General features: G+C 43.6%; 1 protein-coding gene and 1 long non-coding RNA gene across 4 annotated transcripts in view; one reads left to right on the forward strand and one right to left on the reverse strand.

The window, feature by feature from the left end:
* Window positions 1–16,024, forward strand: part of LOC129380504 (uncharacterized) — a 234,072-nt gene that overhangs the window by 66,955 nt on the left and 151,093 nt on the right. The window lies entirely within an intron of this gene.
* Obsc (Obscurin) overlaps window positions 1–16,024 on the reverse strand; it is a 173,533-nt gene that overhangs the window by 8,992 nt on the left and 148,517 nt on the right. Inside the window, exons 75-88 of the mRNA XM_072286096.1 lie at window positions 14,569–14,707; window positions 13,851–14,023; window positions 13,712–13,738; window positions 11,088–11,240; window positions 10,801–10,846; window positions 10,581–10,661; window positions 10,121–10,332; window positions 9,710–9,854; window positions 7,452–7,683; window positions 6,579–6,730; window positions 5,377–5,509; window positions 4,716–4,847; window positions 1,528–1,689; window positions 24–198 (exon numbers count right to left, since the gene is read on the reverse strand). Coding sequence (XP_072142197.1) covers window positions 24–198; window positions 1,528–1,689; window positions 4,716–4,847; window positions 5,377–5,509; window positions 6,579–6,730; window positions 7,452–7,683; window positions 9,710–9,854; window positions 10,121–10,332; window positions 10,581–10,661; window positions 10,801–10,846; window positions 11,088–11,240; window positions 13,712–13,738; window positions 13,851–14,023; window positions 14,569–14,707 — 1,962 coding nt within the window. The remainder of the gene's footprint in view (window positions 1–23; window positions 199–1,527; window positions 1,690–4,715; window positions 4,848–5,376; window positions 5,510–6,578; window positions 6,731–7,451; window positions 7,684–9,709; window positions 9,855–10,120; window positions 10,333–10,580; window positions 10,662–10,800; window positions 10,847–11,087; window positions 11,241–13,711; window positions 13,739–13,850; window positions 14,024–14,568; window positions 14,708–16,024) is intronic.

The raw sequence follows: 16,024 nt of genomic DNA on the forward strand, positions 1-16,024 counted from the left end.
ACGCATAGTGACGAAATACTTACACAGCGAGTTCCGAGCTGAATGTGTACAATTCGCTGAGCCCGCCTGATTCGAGCTGTACTGGGGATGTTTCTTGGCCGTAGTCGAGAGGAACTCTGGCCTCTTGCTCATGTTCTCCTTCGAAGATTTCTTCCTGATGCTTGTGCTCTCGAGAGAGCTGGATCTTTTGTGCGGCTCCTACAAGAAGTGAGAGAGTGGAAAACCTTACACAGAGTATCGACGACATGTTTGCTCCTAGTTTTTAAGGATAAATCCACGCTAAGGATCAATTAGAACTATATAACCTGACATCTTGTTTCCCGAAAGAAGGTGCAAGGCGAAATGCGCGCACGTCCTTTCCTCTCCTTCACTAGAACCAGTACCAGTCCTTCTCTGGGCTTTCCATTTCCCACAATATCTTCCCAAACTGAGCTAAGCTGCTTGGCGTAAAAGTATAGGTTTTCACATCCTTTGTAGCTCCTCCTGAGTTCTATTTTGAAATGAATATGCCTTTGGTCGAAAAGAGCATCTAATTAAGCACGCTGTCGTGCCTTGAATTTTTTTTATACTGTTTTTCAGATACTTTCTCTTCGATCCGTAATTCTCGTCCTTTACCTTTTTTTCTAGTACTGAGAAAGTACTACACATGCACATTTCTAAGCAGTGATTTTCTTTTCTTCCAGTTGACGTATGCTGAATCGCCTTTTAGTACTATTATTATATTGTTTATCAATCAATTACTGGACACTTTACTTAAATCCAGGAAGTATTACTTGCAATTTCTAGAATTAAAAGAATAACTAAAATAAGCCTAAATTTTGCCGGTCATATGCTTTATTTCGGAGGTGCGCTTTTGCCCAAGCATGTGCACTTATCTCAACATATTTCCTTATTTTAATCGCTTTTGTCACTACAAAAGCAACATTTCAAGTACTCGATTTATTGATAATTTATCCAATACAAATTTTCTTACAATTTTAAAGAATTTTGATCTTCCTGTAAGAAAATAACTACGTGACTGGCTGACAGTGTTTAGAGATTGAAACATTGCTTAATTGACCAATTCAAGAAGGCAAGTCCTTTCGACGTTCATATGTTCTAGATAAACTTATTTAAGTATTTGCTAACTTCAACTAATTGATTTCTTTTGCAAGGTATTCTCCGTTATTTTTCTGGTGTGAAGCATATTATTGGTTTATTGGGTAATTTTTTACAGCGCTATTGGGCCTCTAAACCTTGTGAAAGATACCAGACCACCGGCACAGATTCAGCTGACAACGAAGCAAATGTAATACACGAAGATGAGGCTGTCATGTGATCGTTGAATAGCTGCGCCTCGCAGTTTTCCGCTGGCAATATCCTAATAAAACAGTTGAAAATAGAACCAATAAACGTTTTGCTCTTAACATCACCTATGCCTTTACATGACGAAATAACTGAGATGTTTCAGACACAGGAAACATCTGTCGTTCCTTTTCAATTCACTGTTCTGAAGGGAACGAATACGATTGTGAAAACTAAACTTACCGTCAGCTTCAGTCGTGCAAAGCTCCGACGGAAGACTGGCCTCGCTCCAACCATATTTGTTCTTAGCGCTCACACGGAACGTGTATGACGTGGATGGCTTTAGGTCGGGAATTACCCAAAACTCTTGCGATATCACATCGGAAACTTTCGTCCATTCTCCCCCTGGGAAGTAGAAAATAAAGATAAACATAAAGCAAAGAACGGATTAAATTGCGGAAAATGCTTTTTAAGAGGAGAAAAAATAGAATGAGTTACAGTGAGTCGTATTAGCATCGGCTAAATATACATTTGCTGTTAGGCGAATACGAATAAGGTGTCAGTCAAGCACAGTGTCGCTGACGTGATAGTAAACGCTAGTGTCTGTTCAAAGAGCGCGGCTTTCTTGAAGACAAGGTGTTTGGCGACTTCAGATTGATTTAGGGTTAGTGGGATCTGGCTAACTGGCAGCTTTCCGAACACTTTCGTCAAAATAAGGCGATTTGAGGTCTTCTTGTCCACGTAGGACCACGAAAAAGGCGCCAAAATGAATCTTGGAACAGAAAAAGGTGCCACCAAGTTAGCATAGAGATATCTACCGAGCAGTAATAATGCATAATTAGCACAAAAAGGCCAGATTAAAGACAAATGCGCTCGTTCACACTGCGGGCGTCTAAAAGCGGAATCAATACAAAGTGTGGCTTTACTCAACAAAAGATATGGGCCGATCCTGCACATATAGTACAATATGAATATGCGGGCCGAGCCTGAAGGTAGTGAAGTCTAAACAAAAAGCCACATGGTGCACCAATGCGACCAAGAGCTTGGGTCCTATAACGTAAAACTATTGGACTTTGCTTTTATTCCAATCTTCTAACGTGAAATTTACGTAACCGCCGCCGCAAACATCGGGCGGTGACCTGCAGCGCTGTTTGGACAGCCCAATGAAACGGGCTCCTCGTTTATAGGAGGTCACTTTTGTTTGCTTTCAAAACTAATAAAGTTGCCTACATTGAGCCGGTTTTCTTATCTAATTGGCTGATGAGAGGCAAGGAGCACACTTAAGTGGGGAGGATTTCCACGGCGCCAAGCCAGCGCAGTGAAAATAGATAACCGAATGAGGAGTGCGGTGCTGGCGTCTGCTGTTGGTCCGCTTTCCCTTGCTTAGCTTGCGGTGGCTGGTCGAATATCGCGGTGGCGTGCAACGGAATGTTAAGAATGCCGCTAAAACGGATCCTGAGCAAATAAGAGTTGCCAGAGTAGCGTCGTATACCTACCGAAAGAGCTCGGTAACGTTATACTGCCACGCCAAAATGTTTTATTATATTAAAACAAATCCATGCTCTCCGGCAGGTGCGAATAGCCAATGACTGAGCGATCGGTGGTCAGCCATTTTCCCTTCCTTTCGGAACGGGCCAATCTCCGGCTATTCAGAACAAAAACAGATGAGTTTGTTCTGCATATTAATGCATCTTTAACGCGTACACGTCTCTTTAACGCATTGAGTTTTCGCGGTTTTGTGACGTTGCGTGACAGAAAGGTGAAGTGGGCGCAGCCCGAAAACTTTTGACCAATAGCAGAGGGCTAATGGCGAAAAGGCGCCGAAGCAGAACTAATTTTTGTTTTGTTTGGCATATTCATGCATAATCAGTGTGTACCTGTAATATCAGATGGGTAACTGTCGCGGTTTTAGTGACGTCTGCTAACAGATAAGCGAAGTGTAGGTAGCCAGAAAATATTTTGTCGAATCGTCGAGGGCTGATTGCAGAATTGGAATAGAAAAGTTTGGAATAGCTTTACGTTATAGCAGCTCTTGTCTTTCTTGTCTTCGATGTCAGCCGCTGTTGAATCGCCTTTTTCTATATTAAGGATTCTGTATAAGAATGATCAATTATAATTTTTAGCTCATGTACGTTATTCCACTAATCAATTATTTGATAAATTAACCGAATAAAATGTTCCAAATAATTGGGTTAAGATTTTTCAAAGATGCGCGGGACGAGTTACGTGGCCTTGGGTGAAGGACAGTGTTAAACGTGGTCTAGCTAATGGGGTTGGAAGCAGTAGGCCTCCGAACACTCCATTTAAGTTATACGCAAAAAAACAAACTTGTTTAATATAGAAAAAAATAAGGATAATTATAACAATCAGGTCACTTTAGCACACGAAAGCATTAACACGTACAAAAGGAAAAACTAAAGACGAAATATGAACACAGGTAACTGTATACGATCGTCACTAGTAAATAGAGCACCATGTCCGTACTTCTTCACTAGAGTCTTTCTCCGTGAGCTACTTCCGGTATCATCTGGCATGGCAGGACTTTGACGCCGAGCGAACGAGATTTGACGTCACATTGTTCTTGATGACGCCGAAAACACGGCGAACGCCTAAAATTAATCGGAAACTGACCCGCCGTGGTTGCTCAGTGGCTATGGTGTTGGGCTGCTGAGCACGAGGTCGCGGGATCGAATCCCGACCACGGCGGCCGCATTTCGATGAGGGCGAAATGCGAAAACACCCGCGTGCTTAGATTTAAGTACACGTTAAAGAACCCCAGGTGGTCGAAATTTCCGGAGTCCTCCACTACGGTGTGCCTCATAATCAGAAAGTGGTTTTGGCACGTAAAATCCCATAATTTTTTTAATCGGAAACTTATGCCCTGTGGTTCGGGCTTTATATATACATACACGCGCACTGTTAAGTCTTATACTGAGAAACTTCCTTGGTAATGAATGTTCGGCATTGCTAACCAGATAGAAACACAAAATATACATTTGTGTCCTCAGCATCTTTGTATGCGCGTTTTACGTCCCACAGCCTCAATCCGAATCCACCTGACGTTCTTTCACGCACGTCTAAACCTGGTACAGGGGCTCCTACATCCTTGTTTTTCTTTGTATCCCGCCCGAATGCGACCGATGCGTCTGGGACTCAAACCCGCGACCTCAACAGGAGAATGCTATAGGCAGTGAGCCACAGTGGCAGTTAGAATGGCACATCATTCTGAAGCGCTGCCAGGCTTAGGTAAGTATGAACAGTGAACAGTAAATTATGCAACCTTCTCGAATATCCCGTCAACCCGGACGCCATATTGTTAAGAGGTCTTGTTTCTGATAGCAGTCTGTTCATGAAATATGACGTTGTGCGGATTGTGTTAGTAAGTTAAACAAATGAAAAACGCTTTGGTTCGGTTGGCTATTCAAACTTACCGGCTTGCCTGTATTCCAGGCAGAAAGAGAAAATGCGCGAGTTGCCGTCGTACTTCGGGCTATACCACTGAACGTATGCTTGGTGGGATGAGAATTGTTTACAGATGGGTGGCTCAGGCCGGGCAGGTCGCTCTGCAAATTAAATAAATTCATGCACAATACAGAACTGGAAGTGAAGCGAGAAAAAAGGTTAAACGGGAAATGCACATCATTAGTTAAAATGTTTCGGTCGTGCACGCACGTTACAAATTAATATTCCATTTATCAAACTGCAACAGCCGCACCGACATCAGGGAATACGCTGGATGTTTGAAGCGACACTTCTCTGTTCTAAAGATAAATTTCAGTGACCAGACCGCACACTTCTTTTTCTTCTCAGATCGGTGGTCTTGTGGCAGAAACCAAATACTAAGGATAATTGTTTCATTGGATTACTGAAGTTATGTTTGCTTCTTAAGAATTGATTGTTCGCTGAACAACAACAACAACAACAACAACAACAACAACAACAACAACAACAACAACAACAACAACAACAACAACAACAACAACAACAACAACAACAACAACAACAACAACAACAACAACAATAATAATAACAACAACAACAACAACAACAACAACAACAATAACAACAAAACTTCCCAAGTAAAATTCTTACCGCCGATCTTTAGCCTAGCATAGCACAAAGCAACACCGTGACTGTTTCTTGCGGCACATTTGAACAAGCCGACGTCGTACGCTTTTCCAGGTTTCAACCGCAGTTCAGACCTGCCGTCTGCGTCTTGAGTAATCTGAAGCAAACATACATGATAGAAAACATACGTTTAATTACGCAGTCGAGGTAAGGTTTTAACATGTAATAGCGTATGCCATTGCGCCATGTTATGTAAGATGAGCCAGACGACCAGGGTTCTAAGTTACAATTATAATTTAGGTACATAAATAAGTATATGTAGATGAAATCGGGAAAGAAACACGACAGACAGAGGTGACATCACGGTACTGGGCGCGGACAGGCAGACCGCCTGCCACGTTTTTAGATCTTACAAATTAATTGTTCTGAAGCATCAAATAAGTTTGCCGAACGTCTTTATTAACTGCATCTCTTTGTCTTCGGGAAAAATGGGAAATGTTTGCTGCCATTGACCGTTGACGCCTTCACTAAGTACTTACAAACGAAAACGCACATCACTCAGTTTGTACCCCTCTTCGTTTCCTCATGTGTACCATGAGCTGTATCATTAGCGACCATGATTTCTACAAAACAACCGCAAAAGCCTTATTATTTTTATCGAAATCATAGGAACTATTTTGTATGCTATTCTGTTTTTGTAGGCTGAAGGCTTGTACATATATAAATAGAAATGTAAAAAAAATAATATAATGGGACATACACATTTCATCTCAATACACAAAACAGCACCTACGTTAAAGCGTCACAGTGTGTTTTATGTGACGCCTGTTCTGAGCTGTTACTAGTGCATTTATGTCAACTGACTTCAAGTCCGACTTTTCCGTTCTATGTTACCTTTCTTTAGTTCAGTGCTGGCTTGCTATTTCATTTTCAGTGCGCACGTGTTCTATCTTAAGAGGAAGAGCCGGCGCTCGCTTAAAGGCTCCAACTTCTACATATCATATAATTTAAAAAAGCGGAAAGAAATTCTTGCTAATAGAAAACGCGTCTCAGCTGCGTAAAACCATGCGTTCGCGCTCTGCTTAGAAGATCCAAGCGTGAGGAATTCATTAAGACTGAAAAGTAGCGTGTGATGATTCAAACTGAAAAGAGTGGAAAAGGGTGAGGCTACAGGAGACATGAGCTGGCTTTATCGGGTTAAACCAAAACAGAGTGGGAAAGCTCACCTGAACTCTGCTGCTTTCTATCAGGATACTATCGTTCCTAAACCAAGAATACTGGGGAGCTGGGTTTCCAACAGCTAGGCACTTGAACACCACTTGGTCATTTTCTTGGATAACACAGTCCTCTATTTTCTCTCTGAAGAATGGTGCCATTCCTGGAATATAAACCAGAATGAAAAAAAAAAAGAATAAAGAAAAATGGACCTGTTCCAACAGAAACCGTCGCCATTCGCGATAGTTACTTGAAAATCTGCAGAGTTAAAAAAAAATCAAGTAATCGCAGTGATGCGTTTGACATTGATATCAGCATTATTTATGCGCGCACGTATGCGTGCAGAGACGCCAGTGTAGTCTGTACGCGTGCGCTGACTTTTAGGCCGCCAATGTTTTTATAGCGCCGTTCAGTTTTATCTGTCTTGCATTTGAGCGTTAGAGCGTTTGTAAAAATCTGTCCGGCGTGATCCAACCCCAGGTAGTATTGCTTAATGACATCCTTAGTGAAGCACATACGAATCGGGAACGCTCGTAAAGCACCCTTGAATTGCACTTTAGTCGCGGTACACGCCGTGAAAAAAAAATCTGTCATTATTTTCTCAGATGTTTCTATAGGTCAAGCACGCATCACCAAAGCTATTGCTGAGCTGTATGACGGGGCTTTTGTGGAACACGCAGAGCTACAAGGCTACGCCGAGTGAAGACAAGGCTCTATAGAGTAAAGAGCTTGTGTCGTCTTGTATCACAACCACTCAAAAGTGGAGTACACTCTACTTTCGAGTGGTTGTGATAAAAGACGAAGCCAGGTGCAAGGCCTATAGAGCGAGCTCTGTTCACACGCTTAACTTTTGGAAAGAAGTTATACGTGTATACATGGCCTACCTATGCTCTTCTCCCTAGACGTCTTGTCCTTCCAGGCCTCGTGCTTGAGGTGTTCCAGCTGGTGGTGGGCGTAACCGAGACTGCCCACTTCTCGCTGCAGCCTCAGCGGTAACGTCCTGGTGCCGAGTCCCTTCTTCTCGTCGTCAATCTCCTCGTCCATGACGTCCACGAACTTCCTGCGCTCTCGGACGACCACCTGTGGGTACACGTTCCTCGTGCCGCGCTCGTTGATCTGCACTCGTCAGAAAAAATCGCGCCCCCCTCGCATAAGTGACTGAAATTGCGTTGCGATACATCAAGAAACACAAATGGGCTTTCGTTGCTGCAGGGTGAGTTGTTTATGAGGCAATGCTCAGTGTGTGCATATTGTCAGGTTTGGGGGCGCGGCGACAATAATGGAGGTAAGGCGAGGAATTTTATGGAGCAGCTAACAAAGGTGTATTTTTTTTCTTCTACCGACTACTACGCCGTTGCGTTCCGCGTGTCTTAATTTTTCTAATTATCTGGAGATCTGAGAAAAAGTATACCATCACCCATAAAAAGTTAACGAAGTTGGTCGCATTCTTTATCGGGGTGATTTGATTACAAGAAAAAAAAAAAGACAAGCTGGACACGAATAGACGTTAGCGGAAAATGCAAAGGTATAGGCAACGGTAGATGAAAATTCAATAAAGTGCCGTCTCCTTGCACGCTTAATGCAATGTTCCGCACACGAACGCATGTACCGCGTACACACAGCTTCAACGCATCCTCTTTCTTCCCCTCGCCCTGTCGACTGACGACGGTATTTCAGAAAACGTCAAATACAGAATCTAGTGGCATATGGGACAGGTCATTCAAGAACGTTGTCGCTGCGCGCTTTACGTTTAAGTAGTTGAAACTGAGCGCTCCCAACCCATTCGTTTGGTTCATTTATAGTGCCTTGCTCTAGCTCGAAGCTTTCGGCAGCACTCTCACCTACGATCTGAGAGCACTGCCGAGAACAAATAGAGTTCTTGTCACGTGACAGCTGCAACTTTCCTGGCGTCTGTTTTGGCTTTTGTGGCAGTATTGCGTATGCGCGTCTAGTGTGTCCTTTCTTTTTCACAGCAGAAACAGTATTGCGATGTGTTACCGCTTCCGGCCTCTGACTGCTCTGGCGAGCAACCGAACGTTCGGATAGGGCAGCCTTCCTCTGGCTCTACTGTCGAGCGACCTCCGCGCCGTTTCAATTGAAGTGGAAGCTCGGTAGGAAGCTGGAAAACATACCATGAGCACACTTCGTCTCTAAGCACACTGTTCTGGTTCGAGGGGCCATAATTTTGAAAACAAAAAGCTATCTGAATCTGTGTTATTACGGTAGCTTTTTAAACGAATTTTGCTGTGCAGACTGATTACTTGGTTAATTTGTCAGCCGACTTCACTTGTCTGAGTACATTTACTTCTACGATAACGTTGTATTTTTAACTCTCACTGCATTCTGCCACAAATAAATCGCACCCTAGCTGTTCGGCCACCTTATCTCGGTCGTAGGCCTATACTTTTTGACACCACCGTCTTCCAATACATGACGGCAGCTTTGCTATCACTGCGTTATATTGGCTCTGGCACCGTTCCTTTTTTTCTTTTTGTATTCACAATCTTGCCGACTTCCTGCTGCTCCAGTTGCTCAGTATATTTGACTAGGGTGACTGCCGTGATTACGTTTACTAGTAAGAGTCGACAATACATAAAGTGATCAGTGATAATGTCCTAAAAGTCCACACGTTTTCTGCAACCATAGACGTGTGCTACCTCCTCTGACAGACGCACTGCATTTTTCCAACGCATCTTAGTATTGATGGGCTTAGTTCACTTGGTAGATCACGGTGTATTGAAATAAAAGATGCAGGTTCAGTTTCTTGCGAAACAGACGACGTAAAGCTTCCCTTTGGCTTAATTACGGAACAATCAAGGTGGGACAGTTTCGTGGTGGGATTTGAACGAGATTAATCGGGAACTTGGCGGAAGCCTGGTAGACACCACATTTGAGTACTTCGTAGTTAAAAACAGATGTATTCTGCAAAAGGCCATCTTCAGCAAAAAGACGTTGCAGAACGAGCTCAAACCGACGATAAGATTGTCACAGTTTTGTAACACAAAGCCTCTACGTTTATGCGTTCAATCAAGAAAAAAAATTGGGAACTTTTAGAAGAATGTGTACAGAGTTCAATACTAAACTTCAACTTCAACTTTAAAAAAAGTTTGTATTTGAACGGGACAAACATGACAGGACTTACGTCGAATCCTCCCCAGTGCCTTTCGCGGAGACTGGCCGCGAGACTAGGGCTTCGGGATGCGCCAACCCTCAGATATTGGCGAATTCGCAAGGGGAAGTCGACGTCTCGGAGTTGAAGCAAGTAAGTGTCTGGTCCGCTCTGGTAACTGCGTGATTGACGAAGTGGATTAAGAAAGCGTTGGACAAGTATAAAGATAACATTGCAGGCACAAAAATAATTCTTAAACTCTATCTTATCACTCTTGTTTAAACAAATCAATCACTGAAAGAAGAGGTGTTAACTTGCCTCTAGACTATGCAAAACATAAACTGCCGCACTATGTTCCAGAATGAACAATGAAATTTCACGATGAGGGGCCATATCGGGATTCAGAATTCTTTTCACAAAGCGCAAAAGACTAGCCAGACGCACCTGCTCTCGGAGGACATGTCCATGCGGTCATTCGGGCCTTTTCCGGGGCCTTCGATGGGTGCGGACTTGACCTTCGAGCGGGAAATCTCTCGGTCGGGACTCATTGGTGGCGTGTAGACTTCGTCCGGCGGGTAGATCATCTTGCTAGGATGCGTGAAGCACGACTCCATTGTCCTCCTCCGGTAAGTGTTGCGGCAGGACGCGTTGGAGTACTGCAGAAAGTAAAGCGACAACTTCAACCTCCGTGTCGTATGTAAGAGGTAGGGATCCGCGCATACAGGTAGGCACAGATATAGCGCGCCTTTGACGCAGTAAAAGACAGGATAGGAAGTAAATGCAGCTCTGAAAAATATGATGATGTAAGAGCATCCGGTGCACTTTCAGTTTGAGCTGATTTAGGCTTGTTACGTCCAAGACGTCCAGTGAAAGTAGTTGTGCAGTAAGACAGTGGCGGGCTCACCCAGCTTCTCCAATGCCTCTGGTACTCTCTGAGTCTGTCGATGTTGGACAGGCTCTCACCTCTGTCTGGACGCTCTGTAATCTGTGAAAACAGCAACCGTCAGGCTAATGTGGTTCCTTGGGAACACGAAAATTCGAGCCATCATATTGATGCCACTTGTTGGATTTAGGATATTCAGAAGGTCCGGAAATAAAGGTAATTCACGCTTGCGTCCACCTACCTTAAGCCACGGATGCTCAAGAGCTGTCCTCACGTCCATTCTTTCACTGCAAAGACGCAAGCACTGTCGTGAGATACAAATGCTTACGCTGGTGTAACCGACAACAGATCATGTAATATGCATCACTAACCGTTCAGAAGTAAATCAAAAGCATAAAACGTATCTAGCTCAGATCACCGTTATCGGGGCTTTATGAACTTATTGGTAGTGTCGCATAACTTTCCAAAGTTCTCTTGCTAATCACACCTCTAATGAGTTCAGAACATGCAATTATTTAATAAACACACCTTGTTTCGAATACTAAGAGCTTAGAGATGAAGTCACGTGCTTCATCAGAAACCTTAGCGAACCCGTCGTGTAGGAAGTTAATTTTGCCGTTCTGGACATTCTTCAGCGTTTCTCGGTCGTTCTGTCCAAGGAATGGTGAAATTCCGCTCAACCTGAAACGAGTAAAAAGAAAAAGTGTGTCAAAATAACAAATGGCTTTCTCGAGAACTGCCCTTTGCGATTATGAGTATAGAAACAGCGCAGGGGCATGAGACGGACAGGAGACGGACGTCTCACGTCTCTTGCGCTGTGAGCATAATCCTGAACGACCAATAAGCCTAACTTTACACTCTCTTGGAGTGTCCTTTGCGATATTTTATTATATCTACCTTGATGTATCAGAGAAAACGGTGAGCGAAAAGCCTCCAGACTTTTCGTGACCTAAGCAATGAGGGAAAAAAAAAAAAACACTTGAACATATGTGGCGCGTATAGACACGAACGTGGATGTGTATGGTTGGGATTGTTGATTTCTTCAACTAATCCAACCCTGGGCTCAATGACAGCACTGGCAGTGAGATGCTGGCACACAAAGAACTAACCTGGTCCTCATAAATGCAGGGTTTATTAGAGATTATCCGTTTATTTGTATGTTGTGAGAGCAGCGGTTTTGTTCGTAATGAAGAGCAGACCAGTGGAGTAACCGCATATACAGTGTCCTTTTTTTTACTTCGAACACACACACGCACACACACACACACAAAAAAAAAAGCCCACAAACGTCAAATCGCGTCACTACAAGTTATGTCCCTAGGAGAGCATAACTTGGAAGAAAACCCGTAGCTATAAATGCACTAATCAAACTAATTGCAATGAAAGACGCTGCAAACGTTACGGCACATGTTCTTATTGGAAAGTTGAAAGAAATCGTAACGAAAGTCTAATTCCGTGTTTCTATATATTAATACGGCCGTGTAATTGTTGAATTCATCTCATTACACACGCAGCCTTGTGAAGCGCGGCACTCGGTGAAGCCCTCCTGTGATATAGCAAGGCGGTGTAAAATGAAGCTTCCGTTGTACTTTCCTTATTCTGCGATCTTATTCCGATCGGCGCTGGGCGGAACTTCCAACTGAACGCACAGGCACAGCCGCAGGGAAAGTGTGGATCGCGCTTTTGTGCTTCTTGAGGACGACGGGCTTGTGCGAACATCTGTGACTATTAGTGCAATTTCTATAAGACCACAAGCGTCAGCGAACTCACCGCAATTTCCTTCTTTCCTTCCCTCCTCTCTCTCCCTGTCATCTTTATTTTCCCCTTTCCCATTCCTCCGGTGTAGGGTAGCCAACCGGACGTTATTCTCGTTAACCTCCCTGCCATCTGCGTTTCTCCTTCCCTCCTCCTTATCGTGCCGTATAACCCAGCGCTGCATTTTACGCCGCCTTGTTAAGTCAAAAGAGGATTGCACCGCGAGCTGCGCTTCGCAATTGCTGCGTGTGTAAGCAGGTAAATTCACCAAATAATTTGAAGCCAATTATACTGGGTTACATGGCCGTTTTGAAGTGTATGAACACAGAACTAGACATTTATGACGGTTTATTCCAACTTTCTAAAAGTGACAAAAAGGCGATTAATGTAGTTAGTCCAATAATGATTTTATTGCGTTTGTTTTTCTTCCACATGGTGTCCGCCTGGGCGCATAATTAATTTGTAGCGACGTGACCTGAGTAACTTTTCTGGGCTTTCTTTTTAAAGAAAGTGTTCGAAGTATATAAAAAAAAAAAGAACTGTATATTATCCACGCGAGGTGTGCGCTGGGATAGGGAACAGGGGGGGGGGGGGGGGGGGTGCTGACATTAGTCAGAACTTTGGGACAAGCAGTATTTAATAGGAAGAGAGAATATTGAGTCTTTTACAAGCCCATCTCCTTTTTTTCTCGTGTCGCACTTTGCAGTAACTGCGTGCTGGGAAAAATTATAAAGTAATAATGCATAGCGCTACATTTTTAAATACAGTTAACAAATAGCAGAGTAGTCAAGGGGCACATTTAACTGTAACGGCTCGATATGTATGATGTAGAAATGCACCTTTACACCACCCACGTGAGATGATACGGAGCATTATGTGGTCTCGCATGCGTGTGGTGAACGTGGTGCGTTACTGCGTACCGCAGTTCTTGCTGTTACAATCAAATATAAACAAGCGGCCAGCCTATGGTTTTAAGTTCATACAAGGACATCCTCAATTTGTAGGTATTTCGGTATGATATATCAAGTGAACGCGTTTTTTTTTTGCATTGACATAAAAAAAATTCTAATCGCTAATATTTGTTGTTTAGTAAATGAATGATGGGTACATCAAGTGCTTCAGGTGATATTCAAGTTAACGCCCAGAATAAGTGACGGCTGTGGTGACGATTACTAATCTGTGCTCTGTTTTGCCCCCAAAATAGAGATCAGTGGCGGCGATACTCGAATGTAGTTTGTTCGAATATAGAGCACGTTAGTCATACAACGTTGGTGCTAAATACGAGAAACGCTTTGTTATTGTCCCTCTGTGCATAGCTAACGTCGACGTACGTATTCATATCTTCTGACTAGCGCTGCTCGGCAACGAAGTACCAAGCACGACTTGCTGCTACTTACAGGATGTACGAGATGACTCCGACACTCCTGAAAAGAAGGGGAAGGAGAATAAGAATAAGAAAAAAAGCACTATTTAAGCTTGATTGTAACAGTGACAGAGGGAAACGTTTGAGACGCTATTTCGGAGAGAGTAACATACCACATGTCTGAGGCAAGACTTGCTGGCTTTTTGTTTGCTATCTCCGGCGCCACAAATTCGGGGTGTCCATATTCCTGAATTACTACTTTTCCTCTTGGAAGCCTCGTGGAGAGCGAGAAGTCGCCAATCTTAATGTCATCGCTGTTCTCACGAGCCACAAGCGCATCGCCAAGCTAAAAAAGATAAGCAGGTAAAATAAAGCAGTATAAGCAGTTGTTACATTCATTATAAAACGCCAGCACACCAAACAGCAGACATGTTTTCGGAGATAGCCGTTATCGGGGTGACAACAAGCCAGTATAGAAATTTTGCGCGCGAGAGATATTTCTTTTATGTGCGTCTGTTCCTCATAAGCTGTGCGGCGTTTGAGTATGCTTTACGCGTTATATGGTTACAGAGAAGTTGGCTGTTGAACCTGTAATCAGTTTCAGTGAATATCATTCTTTCTTTTATACCTTTATAGGGCAAAAGAACGAAATAACGTCATATAAACACGCAACGCTCAGAGTGCAAGACGAAGACATATACCAATGGAATTTTAGTTACACCATCAGCGTAAGGCGGGTACTTGAATAAGAAAGGTTTAATTCCTACACGTATTCAACGAGTGCCAAGTGTGTTTAAAAGACACTCGCACGCTTAGAAAACGCAGGCGCTGGCTTATCAAGTTGCGCTATTTTGCGTAAGTGCGCTGTAATAGAAACGGTGCTATACTTACAGTGAGGCCAAGGTGTGCAATGTTTTGAGCGTGCATATAGTTGAGGCCTTCCAAGATCTGTTTGATGTAATTTGCGATCTGGTGTTCTGACACCCGGTCTTGGCTAATGATATTATCCAAAAGTGGGCCCCCACCACAGCTAGTAAGGGCTGTCAAGTAAAAATTGACGGCAACAATGCGCATGCTAGTTGCGTGCGCAGGATTGGAGGGAAGGTCTTGACATCAGAAAATGTAATATTCGGCGGCTGCGATTTAAACAGTGGTCAGTGTAATGTGAATGCGTTCCGGTTTTGTGGAATGTGTTCCGGCTTTGTGGAAAAAAATTGTTTTGATGGCGAAATGGTGGCGAAATGATGGCCCGAAATCATATGTAGCAACTTTTTATCGGCAAGACTGACAGAAAGAAGAGGCAGTCGTCGAATTAAATAAAATCAACCTGGATTGGAAACAGTCAGTGACGGCATCGTTCTAGGCAGCTTGATGGTTATAGCTACAGCTACAAAATCATAGCCGCAAGCAAGAGATAGATAGATAGAGATAGGGAGAGAGAGAGAGAGAGAAGGAAGGCAGGGGTGTTAACCAGTCAAGAGTCCGGTTGGCTATCCTGCGCTGGGGGAAGGGAGAAGGGGAATAGAAAGAAGGGACAGAAAGAGAGATGCCGCGAACAAGCATCACCGCAATACGGCATGGCAGAGATATAGTCAGCGTCAAAAGTTTATGACACCCCCCCCCCCTCCCCCTTCCCTGAGGAAAAGCTAGATATTTGCGCCTGGTATTCGAATTTCCAGCCTGTAATACAATAAAAACTAACATTTCTTAGGTACATGATAACTTGGGGCAAAGAGGATATAGAAAAACGGCGCCGCGAGGTATCTCTGTCTAAAGAATCTTGCGCACGACTGCATGATTGAGATACTGCGTGTTAAGTGGTGGGATCAACAGTAAGCGAGTACATTCGCGCTCTTTCCTGTGCGGACGATGAGTTAGTCCTGCTGCAGTTCGAGAAACCACTGAGGTAGAGTAAAGCACGGCGTCAGAGGCAGCCAGTTCAGTAGAAGGGCACGGCACGTACACAAGTCCTCAACACGTAACAGGTCTTGTTCTAGTGAAGGCAGGATTCATGACTGTGACGAGGAAAAAAAAGCTCATTTGGGGTTACTTAACTTACTTATACCTTTGCCTCGTGCTCAAACAAAGATTAGACCCGTATTTTGTAATCCCAGTGATAACGGTGGTTATGCGGTATCCGAGCTCACCAAGTGCAAAAAGTATGAAAAATGAAATGGGTATTTATAAAAGGGGACCCCAAATGAGCTTTTTTTTTTCTCGTCGCAGTCATGAATCCTGCCTTCACTAGAACAAGACCTGTCTGTCTAACTGCTTTACTGCAACATTGGTATTTCAGTGGCAGTGCATGCTTTACAGGAGGTGAATAAAATTAAAGGGGTAGAAGAGG

This window comes from Dermacentor andersoni, chromosome 1, assembly GCF_023375885.2.
Source record: "Dermacentor andersoni chromosome 1, qqDerAnde1_hic_scaffold, whole genome shotgun sequence".
NCBI lineage: Eukaryota > Metazoa > Arthropoda > Arachnida > Ixodida > Ixodidae > Dermacentor > Dermacentor andersoni.